Source organism: Eulemur rufifrons, chromosome 23, assembly GCF_041146395.1.
Source record: "Eulemur rufifrons isolate Redbay chromosome 23, OSU_ERuf_1, whole genome shotgun sequence".
NCBI lineage: Eukaryota > Metazoa > Chordata > Mammalia > Primates > Lemuridae > Eulemur > Eulemur rufifrons.
In genome coordinates, this window is record NC_091005.1 from 16,699,478 (window position 1) to 16,720,466 (window position 20,989).

General features: G+C 45.7%; 2 protein-coding genes and 1 pseudogene across 5 annotated transcripts in view; 1 reads left to right on the plus strand and 2 right to left on the minus strand.

Moving 5' to 3' along the window:
* Window positions 1-1,011: 1,011 nt before the first annotated feature.
* On the minus strand, window positions 1,012-5,525 carry LDHD (lactate dehydrogenase D). Of its 2 annotated transcripts, none has more exons than XM_069497854.1 (11): window positions 5,411-5,525; window positions 4,491-4,603; window positions 4,113-4,254; window positions 3,752-3,893; window positions 3,438-3,597; window positions 2,849-2,913; window positions 2,626-2,754; window positions 2,421-2,548; window positions 1,718-1,808; window positions 1,485-1,596; window positions 1,012-1,402 (listed from the first exon to the last, which is right to left on the minus strand). In XM_069497854.1, exons 1-11 carry the CDS (start codon window positions 5,480-5,482, stop codon window positions 1,237-1,239), a joined length of 1,320 nt encoding a protein of 439 aa, XP_069353955.1. In that variant the 5' UTR covers window positions 5,483-5,525; the 3' UTR covers window positions 1,012-1,236. The 2 variants fall into 2 exon arrangements, with proteins under 2 accessions (XP_069353955.1, XP_069353954.1); XM_069497853.1 differs by having other exon boundaries at window positions 2,849-3,048.
* A 3,793-nt stretch (window positions 5,526-9,318) lies between these two features.
* On the minus strand, window positions 9,319-10,188 carry LOC138373857 (U2 small nuclear ribonucleoprotein B'' pseudogene; annotated as a pseudogene).
* Window positions 10,189-15,253: 5,065 nt separating this feature from the next.
* The window catches only part of ZFP1 (ZFP1 zinc finger protein), a 28,788-nt gene continuing 23,052 nt past the window's right edge, over window positions 15,254-20,989 (plus strand). For all 3 annotated transcript variants that reach the window (XM_069456352.1, XM_069456354.1, XM_069456353.1), the window contains exon 1: window positions 15,254-15,375. The gene's annotated coding sequence lies outside the window, so the exon portion shown is untranslated. The remainder of the gene's footprint in view (window positions 15,376-20,989) is intronic.

Consider the following 20,989-nt stretch of genomic DNA (forward strand, 5'->3'; position numbering starts at 1 on the left):
CAGTGGCCCAGAGCAGATGCTGTCCTGTCTGAGCTTCATGATGTTGGGCGCCCTCTCCTGGGCTTAGGGGGAACACCTGCCAAGGTCTCCGGACAGTAGCTCTTGCCGGGAATCCCGAGACAGGCCCCAGGGTGGACAGACCTTGACTTTGATGGCCAAAAAGTTGGTAGCAGGCCAGTTCGGTGGCTCATGCTTTAGGAGGCAGAGGTGAGCCCAGGAGTTCAAGACCAGCCTGGGCAACACAGGGAGACCCCATCTCTACAAAAAATTTAAAAATTAGTTGGGCATGGTGGTGCCTGCCTGTAGTCCCAGCTACTCAAGAGGGAGGCTAAGGTGGGAGGATCGCTTGAGCCGGGGTGATAGAGTGAGACCTTATCTTGAAAAAAAACAAAAATAAGAAAAAACAAAAACACTGGTAGCACAATATGTCACAGCATAGACAGGTGTGGTACAAAGAGAATAGTGTCACTTCTAATGACTGGCAGCAGCTACCTGAAGAACATGTTCAGTGTTGTAGGGCCCCGTTCAGGCCTGGTGGGGGAGTCTATCATAAGTGACATCGGCCATGGACAGGTCCCCAGGCCAAGGTTCTCACAGGCAGAGTAGTTGAGAAAGGGACCTGGGTTCCTTTCTGAAGCCTGGGCACCACCCTGTCCCAGGCTGCAAGAAATCAGAGGACAGGCTCAAAACAAGGCATCACGGGCTCAAAGACAGAGAAGCTGCAACAGCAGTGGAGGGAAGTGCTGCCTCCCGATCTCCAGACAGCTGCAAGTGGGGTTCAGATGTTTGGGGAGCCCCAAGGAGAAGACCTATCAACATGGAGTGGCAAGTCCCTTCCCGTACCAGGGGAGGAGCACTCCTGTCACAGGGTGTGAGGGGAAGGGTCTTGGGCCCCCAGCAATGGGGAGGTGTCAAAGGAGGAGTGTTCTCTAAGTCCTGGGGTGGACCCACGCCATCTCCCCCAGCCAGGACAGGATGTGTAAGAGCAGAGAGGAGGCAGCTTTACCGGAACCACCCTGGGTCATTTATTGGACAAAAGGCCCCCAAGGATAGCAAGGGGGCCAGGGAGGAGCCCGGTGCCCAGACCTCTCTTCCAGCCCTCTGTCCTTGGGCCCCAGATACGGAGGGCTAGCTGGCAGATGAAGACAGCATCTTGCAGGGTCAATGGCATGGATGAAGGTTCCAGAACAGGGGCTCCGTAGCCTGAGGGCTTGTGCGCTGCATAGCCAGAGCCTCTCACAGCACCTTGCCTGGGTTCATGAGGCCTCGGGGGTCCAGCGTGGCCTTGAGCTGCCTCATGGTCTCTATGCCCACGGCGCCCACCTCCTCCTGCAGCAGCTGCCGCTTGCCCAGCCCAATGCCGTGCTCCCCAGTGCACGTCCCGTGGAGTGCCAGTGCCCGCCTGGGGGGCAGGGAGAAGAGCGCCTCAGCGGGCTGCCCCTCCCACTGCCCTCTGCTTTCCCCCACCCTGGCACTGCTCCTACCTGCCCAGCTGTTCTGCAAAGGCTTTGACCCTGTGGAGCTCCTCAGCATCATCCGGGTTGACCAACATGATGCAGTGGAAGTTGCCGTCGCCCACGTGCCCAACAATGGCTCCTAGGGGCCCAGAGGACAGAGCTGTTGCCTGCAGCCTAGCCTCCCCGTCCCTCCCCCTGGCCCAGGCTCTGGGCAGCCCCAGTGCCTCCCCCACATCACTGCAACAGGGAGCATGCAGAACCTGTGAGTCCCGAGGCCTTCAGATCCTCCTTGCTCTGCACCACGATCTCCGGCAGCCGGGAGATGGGCACGCACACATCGGTGGAATAGGCCTGGGTCAGAGGGCAGGCCCGTGAGGTCCTCCCCCTCAGCCCCTGCCTGCCTGGAGGTGAAGGGTTGCTGTGGCCCAGGCTGAGAACAGGTCTAGGGCCCTGGGCTTTGGCTCTTGGCCTCACACAGGGAACGTCCTGCTCTTCTCTAGGCCTCATTCCCCTCCCCGCCCAAGATGATACGCCCAAGTGTGTTCGCCAGGCCCTGCCAGCAGAGGTTTCACCTCTCCCACCTGGCTCCACACCTCAGCCTCTGCACAGCTGCCTGGAGCCCTGACTCCCCTTCCGGGTCGGGCTAACACCTTCCTCTCCACCACCTCCTCCAGGAAGCCTTCCCTCTGTTTACAACTCCTAAGCGCACTGCACTGTCCCCGTGGCCCGGCCCAAAGGAAGGGTTTAGAGAGTTTGGCAGACAACTGTGCCTTCTCTGTAGACGGTGTCTTGAGAAGCGGCTGGGGGCGCGTGGGGTCAGCAGTCTGTAGTCTAGGACCTGCTCAGCCAGGCCCTGCCCCCTGGTGGGGCACCACCTGCCGCTCTGTACCATGGGCTGGTAGGTGGAGGAAAGGCCTTGCGGGCTGAGCTGCGGGTCCCACCTCCACCCCAGCCCCAGCTCACCTTGCTGCCCGGCCGCAGGGCCAGTATCGCGTACCAGGCGTTGTGCCGCGCTGCCCAGAGCTGGCTGCGCTCCTCAGCCTTCTTGGCCCAGGAGAAGTGGGAGGCTCCGTTGTGCTTGGCTATCTCCTCTGCAGTCGGGGGAGGAGGGTTGGCACTGGGCCCCACCCTGGGACAGCCAGCCCCCCACACACACACCGCAGCATACCTGCCTGCTGCACCTGCTCCACCAGCGCCTGCCCAGAGCCGTGGAACTCGAGGAAGAGTGTGGGTGCCACAGAGCAGTTCAGCTTGCCGTGCCTGTTGCAGGCGTCCATCATGACGTCATCCAAGAACTCTGAGACCAGGGAGAGGGCAGGCCAGGTGAGGCCTGGCCTTCCAAGGGGACCTCTTCCAGGGAGCCCATCCTGACCGTCCCTGTCTCCACTCACCAATGCGGGCCACGGGCACTGCAGCCTGGAGGATGTGTACGGTGCTGTCCACAGCAGCCTGGACACTGGGGAATGCACAGGTGGCAGCCACTGTGGCCTCAGGGAGAGGGTACAAGCGTAGGGTGGTAGCTGTGATGAGGCCCAGCGTCCCCTCAGAGCCGACGAAGAGCCCTGTGAGGTTGTAGCCAGCTGCACTCTTCCTGGTCCCCGGGGACGTACAAGGTAAGTGAGTGCCACGACCACATGATGAGGGACCTCTGGCTAGAAGCCTGGATCGGGAACCCAGGGCACCGTCCCCACGGACCACGTGGCCATCAGGTCAAATGTTCCCTGGCCCAGTGCTTCGTGCTCCACAACCTGCATCTCCCTTGCACAGAGTGAACCCTAGTGCCATCAACTCTGGCCCGAGTCACGGGTCAAAGGCCTAGCCTGCCTGGGCAAGAGGTCAGCTGGAGCAGGAGGTGTCTTTCACAGCCAGCCTCCTCTCTGCTGGGGAGCACCCCCATCAGTACTCAGGGCTCCCAGCAGGGGCGGGGGGGTGGGGGGGGGGGGGGTGGGGGGAGGGGGATGGGGCCTGGGCAGTGCTCACCGGAAATGCCGGCCTCGGCCCGCGGTGTGAAGCAGCCGCCCGTCAGGCAGCACCACCTCCAGGTTGAGCACATTGTCCTTCATGGTACCGTAGCGCACAGCGTTGGTGCCTGAGGCCCCAGTGGCCGCCATGCCACAGAGAGAGGCGTCTGCACCAGGGTCTGGAGGGCAGAGTGCAGGAGAGGGCAGGCTGGGGGCGGTGGGGGGCCCTTTCCCTCCAGCTGGGGGAAGAGGGGGTCCCCCTGAACCCCAGAAACAGCCCTGCCACCAGGGAGCCCTCAGGGTCCAGGAAAGGTCCACGAGTCCCAGGCCTACCCACAGGAAACCAGAGGCCACTGTCCCGCAGGTAGGTGTTGAGAGTTTTGCGGGTGACGCCGGGCTCCACCACCACAGAGAAATCTTCTACATTCAGCTCCAGGATTCGGTCCATATGGGTCAGGTTAATACAGACACCACCCTGGTGGGAAAGGAGCCAAGAAGGCCACCGACCTCGGTCTCCAACCAGGCCCGAACTCCCCGACCCTACCCTCAGCTGACCTCCCAGCAGCCAGACCAGAGCCCTGGATGGCAGGTAGCTCGAGGGCTGGGCCGGGCCGACAGCCATGTATGGTGACGGAGGGAGCTACAAGTGCTCCAAATGTGGTGAGACCATACCCCTGGGGGACACCTACTATACCTGCACAGCACAGACGCCACCTTCAACCCCAGTGCCGGTGCCAAACGGGATGATGGGCACACCTTGGCTGTAGCACAGGGCTGCCACCTGGCTGACCTGGTCCACATTCTGCGGCCACACCACGGCATCCGGAGGTTGGCACCTAGAACCAGACCCTCAGTGATTTAGGAGGGTGTGACACCCACCTGTTTTCCTTATAAGGAACCTGGAGGTATTGCAGGCCTGAGGCTATATGGTGAACAAGGGGCAGAGAACACCCTTTGGAGAGAGAATGCCACAGCACCCCAAAACAGGTGGGTGGGAAGAAGACAACCCAGGACCCTCTTCTCTCCCAACCGGGGTTTGTGGCAGGGAAGGGAACCTACGAGCCCCCCACACCTGTGCACCGACTCATCCTGCCCATGCTGTGCTCGGACCACAGCAGCAGTAGACACGTGGGGGGTCCCCACCACCGCCTTCAGGGCCTCCACAAAGCCCTTGCTGAGTTCCTCCTGCAGGAGAGAAACAATTGCCAGGGTCACCTGAAAGACACCTGAGGCCACAGCCCTGTCCCTCTGGCAGGTGGGGGGTGGGGGGGTGCTGGAGTGAGCCTTCCCCGCCCCCACTGACACCCTCCCTAGGGGCCAGCTCGGCTGGTGGGCCCACTTTAAGCAAACCCACTATACAGGAATGCCCTTTCCGAACAGAATCATTGGGGTCAACATTTCCCTTCAGAAAAACCACCACCAGAATAAAAATAAAATCCAGATTCACTCTTCAAAAAGGATATCAGCAGGGTTCCTTCAGGAGCCAGCCCTGCCTTAGGGAATTGAAAATGTCACTGGTCTCCTTCCTCCAAGGCCAAGCCAAGCACTGCCCAGGCACCAGGGACCCTGGGCTGGATCAGGGAATGACAGAGAGGAAGAGCTTCCACAGCCCCCCTCACTCTACCTTTGTTAGGGGCTCCTAGGGCTCTTGGAGCCCTTCTGGAGATTTCTTCCTACTTCGCGGATGGGCAACCGAGGCCAACAAGTCAAGGATGGAGCCCGGCGAGCGCCCGGTCCGTGCCTTCGCTCTTTCAAACACGCGTGTATAGTCCCCAGCCCCGAGGCCGGCCCTGGGACCCGTGAACCTTCCATTTGACCCCGCAGCCCCACTCGTGGCAGCGAGGAAGCCTCGGCCCATCTCCACACCCACACTTGACACGGGGCGAGCCCAGCGATCCTTTGCCCAACATCAGGTCGCATGGTGCTGGGACATCACAGAGCCTGGGGAACTCGGGATCGGGCCGCCCTCCCTCCAGGGGAACAGCCCCCTACCTGCGTCCCGCGGGAGCAGTAGCCCCTCCGGGGGAACAGCCCCCAGGTCGCAGCCCGGAGCAAGCGGGCCATGGCTGGGTAGCCACCAGAGTGTGGGCACGCGTACAGGTGGCCGGGAAGCCACTGGGCCAGTGCTGCCCACCCATTGGCTGCGCCGGGGGCGGGACTTGCTTAAGGTGGCTCAGGCTTAAGGTGGCCCCTGCAGACCTTGCTGGCCGGGGAGGCTGTGGGCGCCAGGGCCAATATTTCTAAAGGAGAGGCAAGGCTCACCAGACGCCTGGGGAAACTGAGGGACAGCGGCCACTCTGTTGCTTAAAACTCTGCAGTGGCTTCCCGTGGTCCTTCAAACTAACTCCTTGCGGAGGCCTTAAAAGTCCTGCCCTCCCAGCTCCTGACCTCTCCACCTCTCCACCTCTCCTTTCAGTCTCCTCTTTGACCTTCAAGCTCCAGCTTCCCTTCCAGTCCCTGTGCACTCTGAGCCCGTCCCCCCCCCAGGGCTCTGGGCCATGGCACACACTGTACCCGGCGCATCTCCAGACTCTCCGCCTGGCTAGTTCTTACTCTCCCTACAAGTCTCAGCACCCGTGTCACATGTAGAGTGGGCTGCCATCAGGGCCACGAGGAGAGAACTCAGGGAGGCCCTTCAGGATGGGACAGGGGAGGGCAGCGGAGCAAGCCAGGAAGGCTTCCTGGAAGAGGAGATCAGAGGATGAGCAGCAGCTCAGCAGGTAGGTGAAGGAAAAAACTTCACATCTCTTTCATCCCCCATCCTTCCAGGGGCAGAGCCCAGGGGCAGATCCCAGGACCATGCTGGAGTGATTTGGCTTCTTGTTGAAGCTAATTTCTAGATCGGTTTTCCTCCTATGGCAAAAGTGAACAGGCATGTTGCTAACATCACCGAGACAAAGCTATCCCTAGCTTTGTTTTTCTTCCCAGTCAAGTCTGGAATACCAACTCCTACCTAATTCTAGTTGGGTTCTTCACCCCAGCCACATTTGAATGAGTTCCTACTTCTGTTACTTGAAAGATTGGGTTTTGTTAGGCTGGCAAGCAGGGTAACAAACGACTCTCAGGTGAGAACAGCGGTCTTGATCAGCCACCATTCCTGGCCAAAATTTCGGTTTTTTAAACAGCTGGTTAGTTCAAATCAAGATCCAGTGAAAGTGCAAATGATACATCTGGTTAATGTATCTCAGAAGTCTGTTAAAATCAACAAGTTTTCCCTCTTCCCCTTTTCTCATGCTAATTATTTGCCAAAGAAACTCGGAAAAAAAAAAAAAAAAAGAAACCGGGTCGTTTGTTTGGTAGAAATTTTCACATAATTTGTTTGGATGATTGCATCCTCACGGCATTGTTTAATATAGTTCTCTAATCTCTGTATTTCTTTTTTTTTTTTTCTTTCTTTCTTTTTTTGAGACAGAGTCTCACTCTTGCCCGGCCTACAGTGCCGTGGCGTCAGCCTAGCTCACAGCAACCTCAAACTCCTGGGCTCAAGTGATCCTCTTGCCTTAGCCTCCTGAAGAGCTGGGACTACAGGCATGTGCCACCATGCCCAGCTAATTTTTTCTATATATTTTTAGTTGTCCAGCTAATTTCTTTCTATTTTTAGTAGAGACGGAGGTCTCGCTCTTGCTCAGGCTGGTCTCGAACTCCTGACCTCGAGCCATCCTCCCGCCTCGGCCTCCCAGAGTGCTAGGATTACAGGCGTGAGCCACCGCACCAGGCCTGTATTTCTTGTAAACTGTTAAATTTAGGTACGATGCTGTCCAGTACAACTTCCTGTACTGACTGATGTGTTCTCTAACTGCACAGCCCATGTGATAGCCACGAGCCACGTGTGGCCATTGAGCACTTGAAATGTGGCTAGTATAACTGAATTTTCTATGTCTTTTCATTTCATGTTCGGTAGCTGCCAAATGGATGGCACAAATTCAGAGGCTTCGTCTAATTCCCCTGTAGCATGGCCTTTCTGACACCCTGATTTTAGACTTCTAGCCTCCAGAACTGTGAAAGAATAAATTTATGTTGTTTTAAGCCACCTATGTGGCACTTTGTTATGACAGCCCTAGGAAATTAATGCAGTACCCTGGATTCATACGATGTGATGAAAATGGCACTTGACCTCTAGTGTCTTGCTCCCCAAACCCCACAACCCCAGTCTAATCATGAGAAAAACATCAGGTAAATTTTAGAAGAGGGGCATCCTACAAAATGCCTGTCCAGTCCTCCCCAAAACTATCAAAGTCATCAAAAACAAGGAAAGTGTGAGAAACTGTCATAGCCAAGAATAACCTAAGGAGACATGAGAATTAAATGCAATGTGGGATCCTGAAAGGATTCCTGGAACAGGAAAAGAACATTAAGTAAAAACCAAGGGCCAGGCACTGTGGTTCATACCTGTAATCCTAGCACTCTGGGAGGCCTCGGCGGGAGGATCCCTTGAGCTCAGGAGTTCATGAGAGCAGCCTGTTCAAGAGTGAGACCCTGTCTCTAAAAAAAAAATAGAAAAATCAGCTGGGCATGGTGGTGCATGCCTATAGTCCCAGCTACTCAGGAGGCTGAGGCAAGAGGATGGTTTGAGCCCAAGAGTTTGAGGTTGCAGTGAGCTGTGATGATGCCACTGCACTCCAGCCTGGGTGACACAGAGTGACCCTGTCTCCAAAAAAAAAAAAAGAGAGAGAGAAAAGAAAAGACCTTAAGCAATCACAATATGTAGACTCATTTGGATCCTGAGTTTTTAAAAATCTGAAGAAATGTGTGATGTTTGTTTATGAAAAGAATTTGGAAACGTGAACACTGGATATTGAAGAATATTAAGGAAATATTGTTAATTTTTTATGTGATCATATTATTATGGTTATGTTTGAAGTGTAATCCGCAGACCCCTGGAGTCTCCAAATGCTTTCAGGGGATCCAGGAGGTCAAGACTGTTTTCTTTCTTCTTTCTTTCTTTCCTTCATGCCTTCCTTCCTTTCCTTTATTTCATCAGTATACTAACGAGTAAAGATTATTGTAATAATAATGCTAAGGCATTATTTTCCTGCTTCAATGAGTTGACATTTGCACTCATGGTGCAAAAGCAGTTGGTAGGCAAGACTTCTGGCACCATGCCAGTTTCACTTAAGCATGACCTTGATGAAGCAGTATATATTATTAATTATATTAAGTCTTAACTTTTGAGTGCATGTCTTTTTAACATTCTGTCTGATGAAATGGAAGGTATGCAGAAAGTACTTGTGCTCTGCACAGAACCATGATGATCCTATCCAGAAAAAGCCCTGGTGCAGTTGAGTCATGAGCTGAAACTAGCTACTTTTCTTATGAAACACTATTTTTACTTAAAAGAATGACTGATAGTTAAACAATGGCTATGCTGACTGCATATTTGGCAGACATTTTCTCAAAAATGAATGAAGTGAACTGTCACTTCCGGGAAAACAACTGACCATATTTGTTGCTCAATGGTAAAATGAGATATAACATGAAATAGAATTTTGGCCAAAGCATATATCTGCTTCCCAATACTCAAAGATTTTCTGATGAGACCAGTGGTGATATTAATGTGGTTGTTTGGTACTGTGTTTCAACATTTAGAAGCTCTGCGTGACTCAATGAACCAGTACTTTTCAAATGACCAAGGCATGAAGTCACAAAATCATACTTGTATGAAAGATCCACTCTAAGTGTAAGAAAGACCAATGGATTTTAATATAACAGAGTACAGAAGTTCATTGATGTGATCATGTATAGTGATATGTGCTTGTGCCACATGGCGATGTCACTTTAACAAGTAAATAAAAATCATTTTTTTGTCAACTTTCTGTGCACAAACCGCACCATTTTTTTTATACAGAATACAAATAAAAGTTTATTGTACAAAATTAAGGCCTTCACATTTCATAGTTCACTAAGGCTAAAGAAAGACTAAATCCTTCACAAAAGTTTCACTTTTACTCCCCCCCCCCACTTCCGACTATTAAAATGATGTGACCAAATATTAACAAAACAAACAGTATAAATAACACCAAGTCCTTTAAAGATAACTATCCTAAATGTTATTTCTTGGCATAGGTGATCTTCATGGCATGGGATGGTGTGATCTTAAATCCTTGTAAAGCATCCCTGGCAGCTCCAGCCTGCCCGTCATTTTCAAATTCAACAAAAGCAATGTCATGCCTCCCAGGTACCAAACGTACCTCCTTGAAACCAGGGAACTGATTAAACAGCATGGATAACATCATCTCATTAGTCTCTTCTGGTAAATTATTAAGGAATAAAATATAGTTTGGAGGGTAATCAGGGACCTGAGGATTTGGTGTTGAATTTCCTTGGGTATTAGCTGAATTTAGTGTTCCCTGACCAGGCTTTTTGTTTGCAGTTGTTGCAGTCTGTTCCACAGTTTTGGCTTTTTTCTTTTCTTTTTTCTTTTCTTTGTCAGCAAAAGTGCCACGCATTTTAGATATTATATCTGAATCTGTTTTTGCATACTGGATTCGCATTGGTTTACCATAAAATGGAAATCCCTGTAACTGTCTCAAAGCATTTGTGGATGATCCCAGTTCCTTAAATATAACAAAGGCCTGCCCCCTCATCTTCATGGTCTTTAAAGCCACAGTATCTACCACGTGACCAAACTGGGAAAACAAGGCATATAGGGATCTCTTCAATTCTTCTTTTTTAATTTTGTCATTCATATTGTTGATATAAATTGTATGATTTGGTCTGATATCCATGTTTGGGTTAAACTCTTCAAATAGCCTGAGGCCTACGGCGTCTTCTGCAAGAACCAAAGCCGGAAATGGAGCTAGGCCCAAACCGCACCATTGTTTATGCTTTAGGACATTTGCTCCACTTAAAGTGTCACCATTATTACAATTAAAACCTCTTTACATCCCACGGCAGTGTCATCCAAGCATGTACTTAGTGGTGATGTCAGGGCTAGTTGGAAGAAGTAAGATATTGCAACATGCTATGAATGGAGACCAAATTGTGGTTGTGGAGACTAACCACAACCATGTGCAGTATAGTTGATTGAGAAGAGAACATTCTGAAATTTTAGTGGAAAGTCAAACAAATTAAAAGCAGCAATTAAATAAAAACATGCAATATGTTTTTCAAAAATATCCTTTAGTCCTAGGGGAATTTAATCGGAGATAATGTGGTTTTGAATCCTGCATAGTCTTCAGAAACACAGCCCACACACACAGTGCTTACTCAGAGTTGGCATGAATAAGGCAGTTGGGGAATTTATCGTGTGTGCGTATGAAGTGTGTGTGTATGTGTGTGTGTGTGTGTGTGTGTGTTGGGGGGTTCTCCATTCTCTTTGTATATATATCAGTGTTTTGTTTTTTAAAAATATGCATAGATGTTACAAAAATAGGATCACACTTTACATTTTCTTGTGTGATTTGCATTTTTTCATTTCTCAATGGATTAGACACCTCCCCCATGTAGTTAGTACAAATTATCATTTTTAGTGTCTCCCCAAATTCTACTTACATATCACCACAATTTATCTTATTTATACTTACTGAAAGATTTTTAGATTAGTTCCAAAATTTTGCAAATGTAAATGGCAATTTGAGGAACATTCTTATATGTACATCTTTGCATAAGATTAAGGTTATGATCATTTGTAATTTTAAAATTTTAATATAATAAGGCCTTCAGAAAATCGTTATGTATTATACTACACCAGAATTGTATAAAAAATATTTTTGCAAATTTCTCCAACCCTCAGTAGTATTATTCTTTAAATATTGGCCAAATGTATAGGTCAAAATGATACTACATATGTTAAAATACCGCTTTTTAAAAATTTTTAGTAAAGAGAAACATTTTTGGTAAATTTATTGTCCTATGTATTTCTTCTCTAATTATTTATATCTTTTTTTTTTTTTTTTTTTTTTTGAGACAGAGTCTCACTCTGTTGCCCAGGCTAGAGTGAGTGCCGTGGCATCAGCCTAGCTCACAGCAACCTCAAACTCCTGGGCTCAAGCAATCCTCCTGTCTCAGCCTCCCGAGTAGCTGGGACTACAGGCATGCACCACCATGCCCGGCTAATTTTTTCTATATATATTTTTAGCTGTCCATATAATTTCTTTCTATTTTTAGTAGAGATGGGGTCTCGCTCTTGCTCAGGCTGGTCTCGAACTCCTGAGCTCAAACGATCCACCCACCTCGGCCTCCCAGAGTGCTAGGATTACAGGCGTGAGCCACCGCGCCCGGCCTATTTATATCTTTAGTCTATTTTTTTCTCACTGAAAACTTTTTATTTTTATTTATTTAGTTATATTTTTTCAGAGACAGAGTCTCACTCCGTTGGCCAGGCTGGAGTCCAGTGGTGTGATCACAATTCGCTGCAGCCTGGAACTCCTGGACTCAAGGGATCCTCCCACCTCAGCCTCCCAAAGTGCTGGTATTACAGGCCTGAGCCACTGCACTTGACCAAGGTGTTTGTTTTTAAATTAACTTGTAAAAGAAGTTTATAGATTAAGAGTATTTATCTTTTGTCTTTCCTTTTTGTACCACATAATATTTAATATTTCCACAGTTTATTTGCTCTTTAATTTTGCTCATAGCAACTTTTTTCAGAATTTATTTTTTTCTATACTTAAATTTGTCAATAATTTCCTTTATGATTTTTACCTTGGCTGTCATAGCTTCTCATCCAAAGAATATAGAAAACATTCATTTATCATGTGTTTATGACTCTTTTGGAGCTTCCATTTTAAAATGTAAATCTTGAATCCAACTTATATTTAATTGTTCTAATGGGCAATCTTAGGAACCTAATTTTTTTCTCCAGATTTTTAATAGTTGCCAAATAGCAATCATGGAATACTACAGTCTTTCACCAGCATTCTGAAAACAGACACTATATTAATATATACTCCTGAGTCTTTTTGTGGCTTTTTTGGAGTCACCCACCAAAAAGGTTTTATTATTTTAGCTCTATAAGACATTTTTATATCTTTTTTGGGATTTTGTTTTGTTTTGTTTTGTTTTTAAAAATATAATAGCAACAGGGTCTTGTTATGTTGCTCTGGGTGGTCTTGAAGTCCTGGCCTCAAGCAATCCTCCTGTCTCCTGTAATCCCAGGTGTGAGCCACTATACCTGGCCCGTTTTTTATATCTAATGGTTATAGCTCTCCTTTTTTAAAAAAAATGCCCTGAATATTCTATTTTTCTTTCTGATGAAGTATAGAAATACTCTATCAAACAAAAAATAATCAAAACAATGCAAACAATAAACAATGAAAATACCTTGCTGAGACTGTAAATTATTAGCAATTTACAGAGCTGTGCAACCCTCCCTTTAATCCAGTTTATTTTTTATTTTTTACTGTGGTCAAATATATAGCATGAACTTTACCATTTAAAACCATACAGGCCGGGCACGGTGGCTCACGCCTGTAATCCTAGCTCTCTGGGAGGCCGAGGTGGGCGGATCATTTGAGCTCAGGAGTTCGAGACCAGCCTGAGCAAGAGCGAGACCCCATCTCTACTAAAAATAGAAAGAAATTATATGGACAGCTAAAAATATATATAGAAAAAATTAGCCGGGCATGCTGGTGCATGCCTGTAGTCCCAGCTACTCGGGAGGCTGAGACAGGAGGATCGCTTGAGCCCAGGAGTTTGAGGTTGCTGTGAGCTAGGCTGATGCCACGGCACTCACTCTAGCCTGGGCAACAGAGTGAGACTCTGTCTCAAAAATAAAATAAAATAAAATAAAATAAATAAAAGCATACAATTTAGAGCCAGGTGCAATGGCTTATGCCTGTAATCCCAGCAATTTGGGAGGCTGAGGGGAACAGGATCGCTTGAAGCCAGGAGTTCAAGACCAGCATGGGCAACATAGCAAGACCCTGTCTCTAGAAAAAACTAAAAAGTTAGCTGGCATGGTGGTGCACACCAATAGTCCCAGCTACTCAGGAGTCTGAAACAGGAGGATTGCTTGAATTCAGGAGTTCAAGGCTGCAGGGGCTATGATTGCCCCTCTGCACTCCAGGCTGGTCAACAGACTGAGACCTTGTCTCCAAAGAAATAACAATAATAACAAAATAAAGCATACAATTTAATGGCATTAAACACATTCACAACATTGTATGACCATCACCAGTATCTCTTTCTAGAACTTTTTAATCATCACAGACAGAAACTCTATACCCCTTAAGCACTAACTCCCCATCTCTTCTTTCCCCAGTCCCTGGTAACCTCTATCTCACTTTCTGTCTCTATGAATTTGCCTATTCTAGGTACCCCATATAAGTGAAATCATACAATATTTGTCCTTTTCTGTCTGTCTTCATTCACTTAGCATATATTTTCAAAGTTCATCCATGTTACAGCATGTCCTAGAACTTCATTATTTTATATGGCTGAATAATATCCATTGTATGTATATACCGCATTTCTTTATCCATTTATCAGTTGGTGGACACTTGGGTTGTTTCCACCTTTGAATACTGTGAATAATGCTGCTATGTACATTGGTGTAAACACATATCTAGGAACCTGTGTGGATGGGGAGGAGCTATTCATGTGGGGCAAGGGTTATATGGGAATTCATTATACTTTCTGCTCAAATTTTGCTGTGAACCTAAAACTGCTCTAAAAATAAAGAATAAAAGGACTGAGGGTGAGGGAGAATTGGGGAGATGGTGGTCAAGGGGTACAAAGTCTGTTATGCAAGATGAGTAAGTTCTGGAGAGCTAATGTACAACAATGTGACTACAATTAACAACAACGTACAGTTGAAATTTGCTAAGAGGGTAAATATTTTTTTTTCTTGTGAGACATCTTAGGTAAGAAAAAGGTAGATCTTAAGCGTTTCTCATAGCACAGTCAAAAAAAATGTTAACTGTAATGTGAGGTGATGGATATGTTAATTAGCTTAATCATGGTGACTATTCACAATTGTATATATCAAGTCATCAAGTCGTACACCTTAAATATATACAATTTTTATCATGATCAACTATACCTCAATAAAGCTCGGGAGAAAAAGCAAAAGAAAAAGGCAAAATAAGCTATTTGCAGCGCATAATACCCTTACGGCCAGTCTTGTAAAAAAAAAAAAAATGAGAAAAGTGTGAATTTAAAGTTACAGATACATTCGGAAAGTGAGATTATGGGTGATACCTGCTTTTTTCTTTTATTTTGTACATATTTTCTAATTTAAATACAGTTATGGCCGGGCGTGGTGGCTCACGCCTGTAATCCTAGCACTCTGGGAGGCCGAGGTGGGCGGATCGTTTGAGCTCAGGAGTTCGAGACCAGCCTGAGCAAGAGGGAGACCCCATCTCTACTAAAAATATAAAGAAATTACATGGACAGCTAAAAATATATATAGAAAAAATTAGCCGGGCATGGTGGTGCATGCCTGTAGTCCCAGCTACTCGGGAGGCTGAGACAGGAGGATTGCTTGAGCCCAGGAGTTTGAGGTTGCTGTGAGCTAGGCTAACGCCACGGCACTCACTCTAGCCTGGGCAACAGAGTGAGACTCTGTCTCAAAAAAAAAAAAAAAAAAAATACAGTTATCATAGATTACGTGTGTAACTTTTAAAAGCCAAGTTTTTGTATTTTGGGGAGAGGCAGTGGATTGTAATTCACAACCAGCTCTGGGAGAAAGGAATAGGCCAAGGGATTATCTTGGACAGCGCTCATCCGACCCTCCTAACGAGGAGTAGACTTTTTTGAGAGTCCCTAACGGCGGGGCCCTGGAGGCTTATGGGAAGTGTAGTCCCGAAGGTTCCCACGGACCACCCCTCCGAGGACCCTGGGAACGGCGCGCAGCCCCTACATCTGCGCATGTGCAGTGCTAGAAGCTCGCCCGTGCTCGCCCTTCCCCCCCACCTCCAGCCGCGAGTGGGTGACAGAACCCCAGTCTCCGCGCGTCTCCACCGCCCCGCGCCGTGACCTGGTGTGGCACTGAACCACGAGTGGAGCCTGTGCCCCTCCAGGTATGAGGGGGGGCTGCCAGGTAGCTCCGCTCGGCCTGGGGCGGAGGGCAAGGAGATGTGGGATGGGCTCGAGTGCAGGGTGGGAGCCCAAACTTCGGCTACTCGCAGGCGGCGGTGACCCTCGGGGTGGCGTGTGAGGCTGCCCGGCGCCCTCCTTCGAGTGGGGCCGGCGGGGCCCGCCTGGCCGGACGTGCGGGGGCGGAGACGGCAGAGAGGAGAGCGGCTGTGGGGGCTCGCCTGCCTCCCTTTGTCAGGAGCCGCGCCTCAGACGGGCGGCGGGGGTCTCGGGCCGCGCGGGAGCGAGTCCGGAAGCCCCAGCGGGCGCGCGCCCACCGGGCCCCGCCGGCGTGGGGGGGGCGGGGCCGGACACACCTGGCCACGCCCCGGATGCCACGGGCTGCGTCTTGGGCCTGGCGGGGAGGTTGAGGACTGGAAGCCTCCCAGTGGGTGAGAGCTCTTTGTCAGGGTGTTTTCCATGAAATGTTCGGCCGACCCCCACATCTATCCTGTGACTTCCGGTATTATCATCTCAGTGTCGAGCGAAGAAAAAGGGAGGCTCCGAAAGGGGAAGTGATTTTCCCAAGGTCTCACAGCCAGCTGGTACTTTATGTTATATGCGTAGCTGATGTTTTCATTTGTCTTTTGACTTCGTCCACTGGTAGTTTTTGCCATGCCCGCGTTTTTATTTTCTTTATGGTTGAATTGACTGCTGTTTCCTTTTATGGCACCCAAAAGTCTTCATCACTTTCAGATTATGCAAAAGTTTATCACGATTATGGTACAGTCGTGCGCCACATTACAATGTTTTGGTCAGCGACAGACCTCATACACAGTGATGATTCCGTAAGATAATACCATATTTTTACTGTACCTTTTCTATGTTAAGATACACAGATAGCTACCATCGCGTTACAGCTGCCTGTAGTATTCAGTACAGTAGTATGCTGTTACTCCTAGGTCTGTAGTCGAGGAGCAATAGAAATATAGCATAGGTCTGTAGCAAGCTATGCCATTTAAGTTTGTGTAAGTATGCTTTATGATGTTCACACGGTGAAATCAACTAATGATGTATTTCTGAGAAGGTATCCCTGTCCTGTGATGCATGACTATGCTTTAGAATCAGTTGTATTTTTTAAAAAAAATCTGGCACTTTTAATGTGATCTGATTGATGGTTACATTAAATTAGGGGGAATGGACACCATTATGATATTGGGTCTGCCTATAGTCTTTATCATTTGTTCCAGTGCTTTTTTTGTTTTGTCACCTTCAGCATTTTATAATTGGTGAAAAAGATTTTCATTTTTCTTAGTTGTATGGTATTTTACTGCTACTGGAGATAGAATCCCTTTTCTGTAATTTTTTCCTCTTGTTGGTTATTCCCATTTATTGTGTGTTTTTGGGATTTCTCCTCTTTTTTTCTTGATTAGTCTAGCTGATGATTATCTATTTTTATTATCAGAGTAAGTCTTTTTAATGTCTGTAGTGTCTGTAATAATGTCTCTTGCATCATTCCAGATATTGGTTACTTTGTGTCTTTTTTTTCTTGGCCAGTTTGGCTAGAGGTTTGTTAATATTATTGATCTTTTCAAATAAGCAGCATTTAATTGCATTTCTCTATCGTTTTCAGTTTTATTGATTTCTGCTCTTACCTTTATTTCCTTCCTTATGCTTGCTTTGAGTTTAATTGCTTTTTCTTTTTCTTTTCTTTTCTTTTTTTTTGGTTTTATACAGTGGAAGCTGAGGCCATTAACTTGTTTTCTAATAGAAACAGTTTCATGCCATAACTGTTCCTCTAAATACTGCTTTAGCTATATCTTTACAAATTTTTATATGCTGTATTTTCATTACTATTCAGTTCCAGTTTTTTTTTAACTTTCCTTGTAAATTTCATTTTTCACCCATTAATTATTTAGAATTGTATTGCTTAATTTCCAGATATTTGGGGATAGTCCAGATCTCTTTCTATTACTGATTTACAGTTTAATTCTGATTCTGATTTGGTCAAAGAATATACTCTGTTACAAATGTCTTTTAGATTATTATTATTATTTTTTTTTTTTTTGAGACAGTCTTGCTCTGTTGCCTGGGCCAGAGTGCAGTGGTGTCATCACAGCTCACTGCAACCTGAAACTGTTAGGCTCAAACAATTTTCCTGCCTCAGCCTCCAGAGTAGCTGGGACCACAGGCACATACCATGATGCCCAGCTAATTTTTCTATTTTTTGTAGAAACAAGGTCTCACTCTTGCTCTTGCTCAGGATGATCTGGAACTCCTGGCCTCAAGCAATCCTTCTGCCTGGGCCTCCCAGAGTGCTATAATTACAGGCCTGAGCCACCACACTTGGCCTCTTCTTTTAGATTTGTTGTAGTTTGTTTTATGGCCAAGGATGTGGTCTATCTTGTTGACTGTTTTATGTGCACTTGAATAAATATTGTACTGTTAGTGGTGGAGTCTTCTGTAAATATTAAATGGGTCAGGGTGGTTGATAGGGTGGTTTAGTCTTCTGTATCCTTATAGGTTTTCTATTTACTTGTTCTATCAGTTACTAAGAGAAGGATATTGAAATGCCCAACTGAAATTGTGCATTTATTTATTTTTATTTCAATTCTGTCAATTTTTGCTTCTTGTATTTTGAAGTTTTAAGGTGCATGTACATTTAGGATTATATACATGTAGGTTATGTCTTCTTGATGATTTGACACACTTATTATTATGTGATATCACTTTTTATTCCTGATCATATTTCTTTTTCTGAAGTCTACTTTGTCTGACATTACTATCATTACTCCAGCTTTTCTTTGATTAATGTTTGCAAGTTGTATCTTTTTTCATCCTTTGACACTTAATGTAGCTATGTTTTTATATTTGATACAAAATGCTTATACACAGCACATAGTTTGGTCTTGCTTTTTTATCCAGTTTGACCTCAGTGATTGAATTGGTGTGTCTATAACAATTATTGATAAGTTGGATTAAAATCTACCTTCTTGCTGGCATTTTTCTGCTTGTCTCATCTGGTCTTTGTTCCTGTTTTCCTTTTTTCTGCCTACTTTTGGCTTAAGTGGGTACTTTATATGATTACATTTTAGCTCCACTATTAACTTTTCCTTTATTTGGAAAAATTTTCCAAAATTTTTGGTGGTTGCCTTAGGGTTTACAATAAACATCTTGAATTATTCATAGGGGACCTTTAAATAATATTATACTGCTTAATGTATGTATATTTATAATTGTATACTCCCAATTTTATCCTCTCGTTTTTTGTGCTGTTATTGTCATACATTTTACTTTTATATACACTATAAACCCACAGAACTTTGCTACTGTTTTTGCTTTAGATAATCAGTTATTTATTTTTTTTATTTCATCTTATTATTATGGGGGATACAGAATTTCAAGTTACATACGTTGCCCATGTACAGCCTGTCCGTTCCCCAGACAGTGTGCGTTGCACCCATCATGTAGGTATATATCCCTCCCCTCCCCACCCCCCCTTCCCGAGTCAGCACCTTCCAATGTGACCATTCCCCAAACGGTGCGCATTGCACTCATTGTGTAGGCATACACCCATCTCCTCCTCCCACCCCCCACCTCAGTCTGATATCCGATTGGTATCGTTCCCAGATGTGTATTTAGGTGATGATCAGGGAAACTAATTTTCTGGTGAGTACATGTGTTGCTTGTTTTTCCATTCTTGGGATACTTCACTTAATATAATGGGTTCCAACTCTCTCCAGGAGAACCATAGAGATGTCGTATCTTCATTATTTCTTATAGCTGAGTAATATTCCATGGTATACATATACCACAGCTTACTAATCCAATCATGTATTGATGGGCATTTGGGTTGTTTCCACATCTTTGCTATTGTGGATTGTGCTGCTATAAACATTCGGGTACATGTGTCTTTGTTATAGAATGACCTTTTTTCCTTTGGGTATATGCCCAATAATGGGATTGCTGGATCAAATGGCAGGTCTACTTGAATCTGTTTAAGATATCTCCATAATGCTTTCCACAGGGGTTGCACTAGTTTGCAGTCCCACCAGCAGTGTGTGTGTTCCTGTCTCTCCACATCCCCACGCCAACATGTGTTGTTTTGGGATTTTTTGATAAAGGCCATTCTCACTGGGGTTAAGTGATATCTCATTGTGGTTTTGATTTGCATTTCTCTGATGATTAGGGATGTTGAGCATTTTTTCATATGTTTGTTAGCCATTCTTATATCTTCTTTGGAGAAATTTCTATTCATGTCATTTGCCCACTTTTTGATAGGGTTGTTTGATTTTTTCTTGCTGATTTTCCTGAGTTCTAAATAGATTCTTGTTATCAGTCCTTTATCTGATGTGTAGTATGCAAAAATTTTTTCCCATTCTGTAGGTGGTCTGTTTTATTCTCGTGACTGTTTCTTTGGCTGTGCAGAAGCTTTTTAATTTAATCATGTTCCATTCATTTATTTTTGTTGCTGCTGTGATTGCCTTAGGGGTCTTCTTCATAAATTCTTTGCCTAGGCCAATGTCTGTAAGAGTCTTTCCTACATTTTCTTCTAGAATTCTAATTGTATCATGCCTAAGGTTTAAGTCTGTTATCCACCATGATTTGATTTTTGTGAGAGGTGAAAGCTGTGGGTCCTGTTTCAGTCTTCTACATGTGGCCAACCAATTCTCCCTATTTTTTAAAGTGATTGAAAACAGGAAAAAGTATCTATATTTACCTTCATTATAACTATTCTCAGAGATCTTCGTTTCTTTGTGTAGATCTAGATTTCTGTCTGCTATCGTATTCTTTGTATCTAAAGAACTTCCTTAAGCATTTCTTATAGCACAGGTCAACTGATAATGAATTCTCTATTTTTGTTTGCTTGAAAAGATTTTTATTTCATCATAATGTTTGAAAGATATTTTTTGCTGAGTATAGAATTCTGGGTTGATAGTTTTTTGTTTTTGTTTTTTTCTTGTTAAAGCACATTATAAAGATGTCACTACATTGTCTTGGGGCTTATATAGTTTCTGATGAGAAAGTGGCTGTGATTGTTTGACATGGTTCTTTTATTAATGTATATAATGTGTCTTTTCCTCTCTCTGGCTACTTTGAAGACGCTCTTTAACCTTAATTTTCAGTTGTTTGGATATGATGTGTCCATGTATGTTTTTTGTTTGGTTTTTGGTATTTATCCTGTATGGATAAATTATCTGAGCTCCTTGGATCTGTGGTTTGATAGCATTTATTATTTTTGGAAAATTCTTGGCCATTATGTCTTCAAATACTACTTTTTTCCTTTTGGAATTTCAATTACATGTTTGTTAGACCATTAGACTGTGATTCAGTATCACAATTAAAGAGTTACTTGGATTCAAGGATAGAGCCTTTGAGTGCTTTATCCTTTATTTTTTCCTTTCCTTTCTCTTTGTGTTTCAGTTTGGGTAATTTCCTTTGGCTTTTCTTCAAATTTACTGAAACTTTTCTTGGCTCTGTTGAATCTATTAACAAACCTGTTGAAGGTATTCTTTCATCTCTGTTACTGTGCTTTTCTTTCTTAGCAATTCCATTTGATTTTTTTTCTAGGTGTTTCCATCTCTGCTGAAATTCCCTATTTGTTCATTCATGTTGTCC

What these genes read in the sequence shown, in the direction of transcription:
- LDHD (XM_069497853.1), bottom strand. Translation starts at nt 5,482, where the DNA reads ATGGCCCGCTTGCTCCGGGCTGCGACCTGGGGGCTGTTCCCCCGGAGG. An exon ending in GGAGCAGGTGCAGCAGGCAG is followed by an intron (nt 2,549 to 2,625) that starts GTATGCTGCGGT and finishes CCCCGACTGCAG; the next exon opens with AGGAGATAGCCAAGCACAAC. An exon ending in TTTGCAGAACAGCTGGGCAG is followed by an intron (nt 1,403 to 1,484) that starts GTAGGAGCAGTG and finishes CCTGCCCCCCAG; the next exon opens with GCGGGCACTGGCACTCCACG.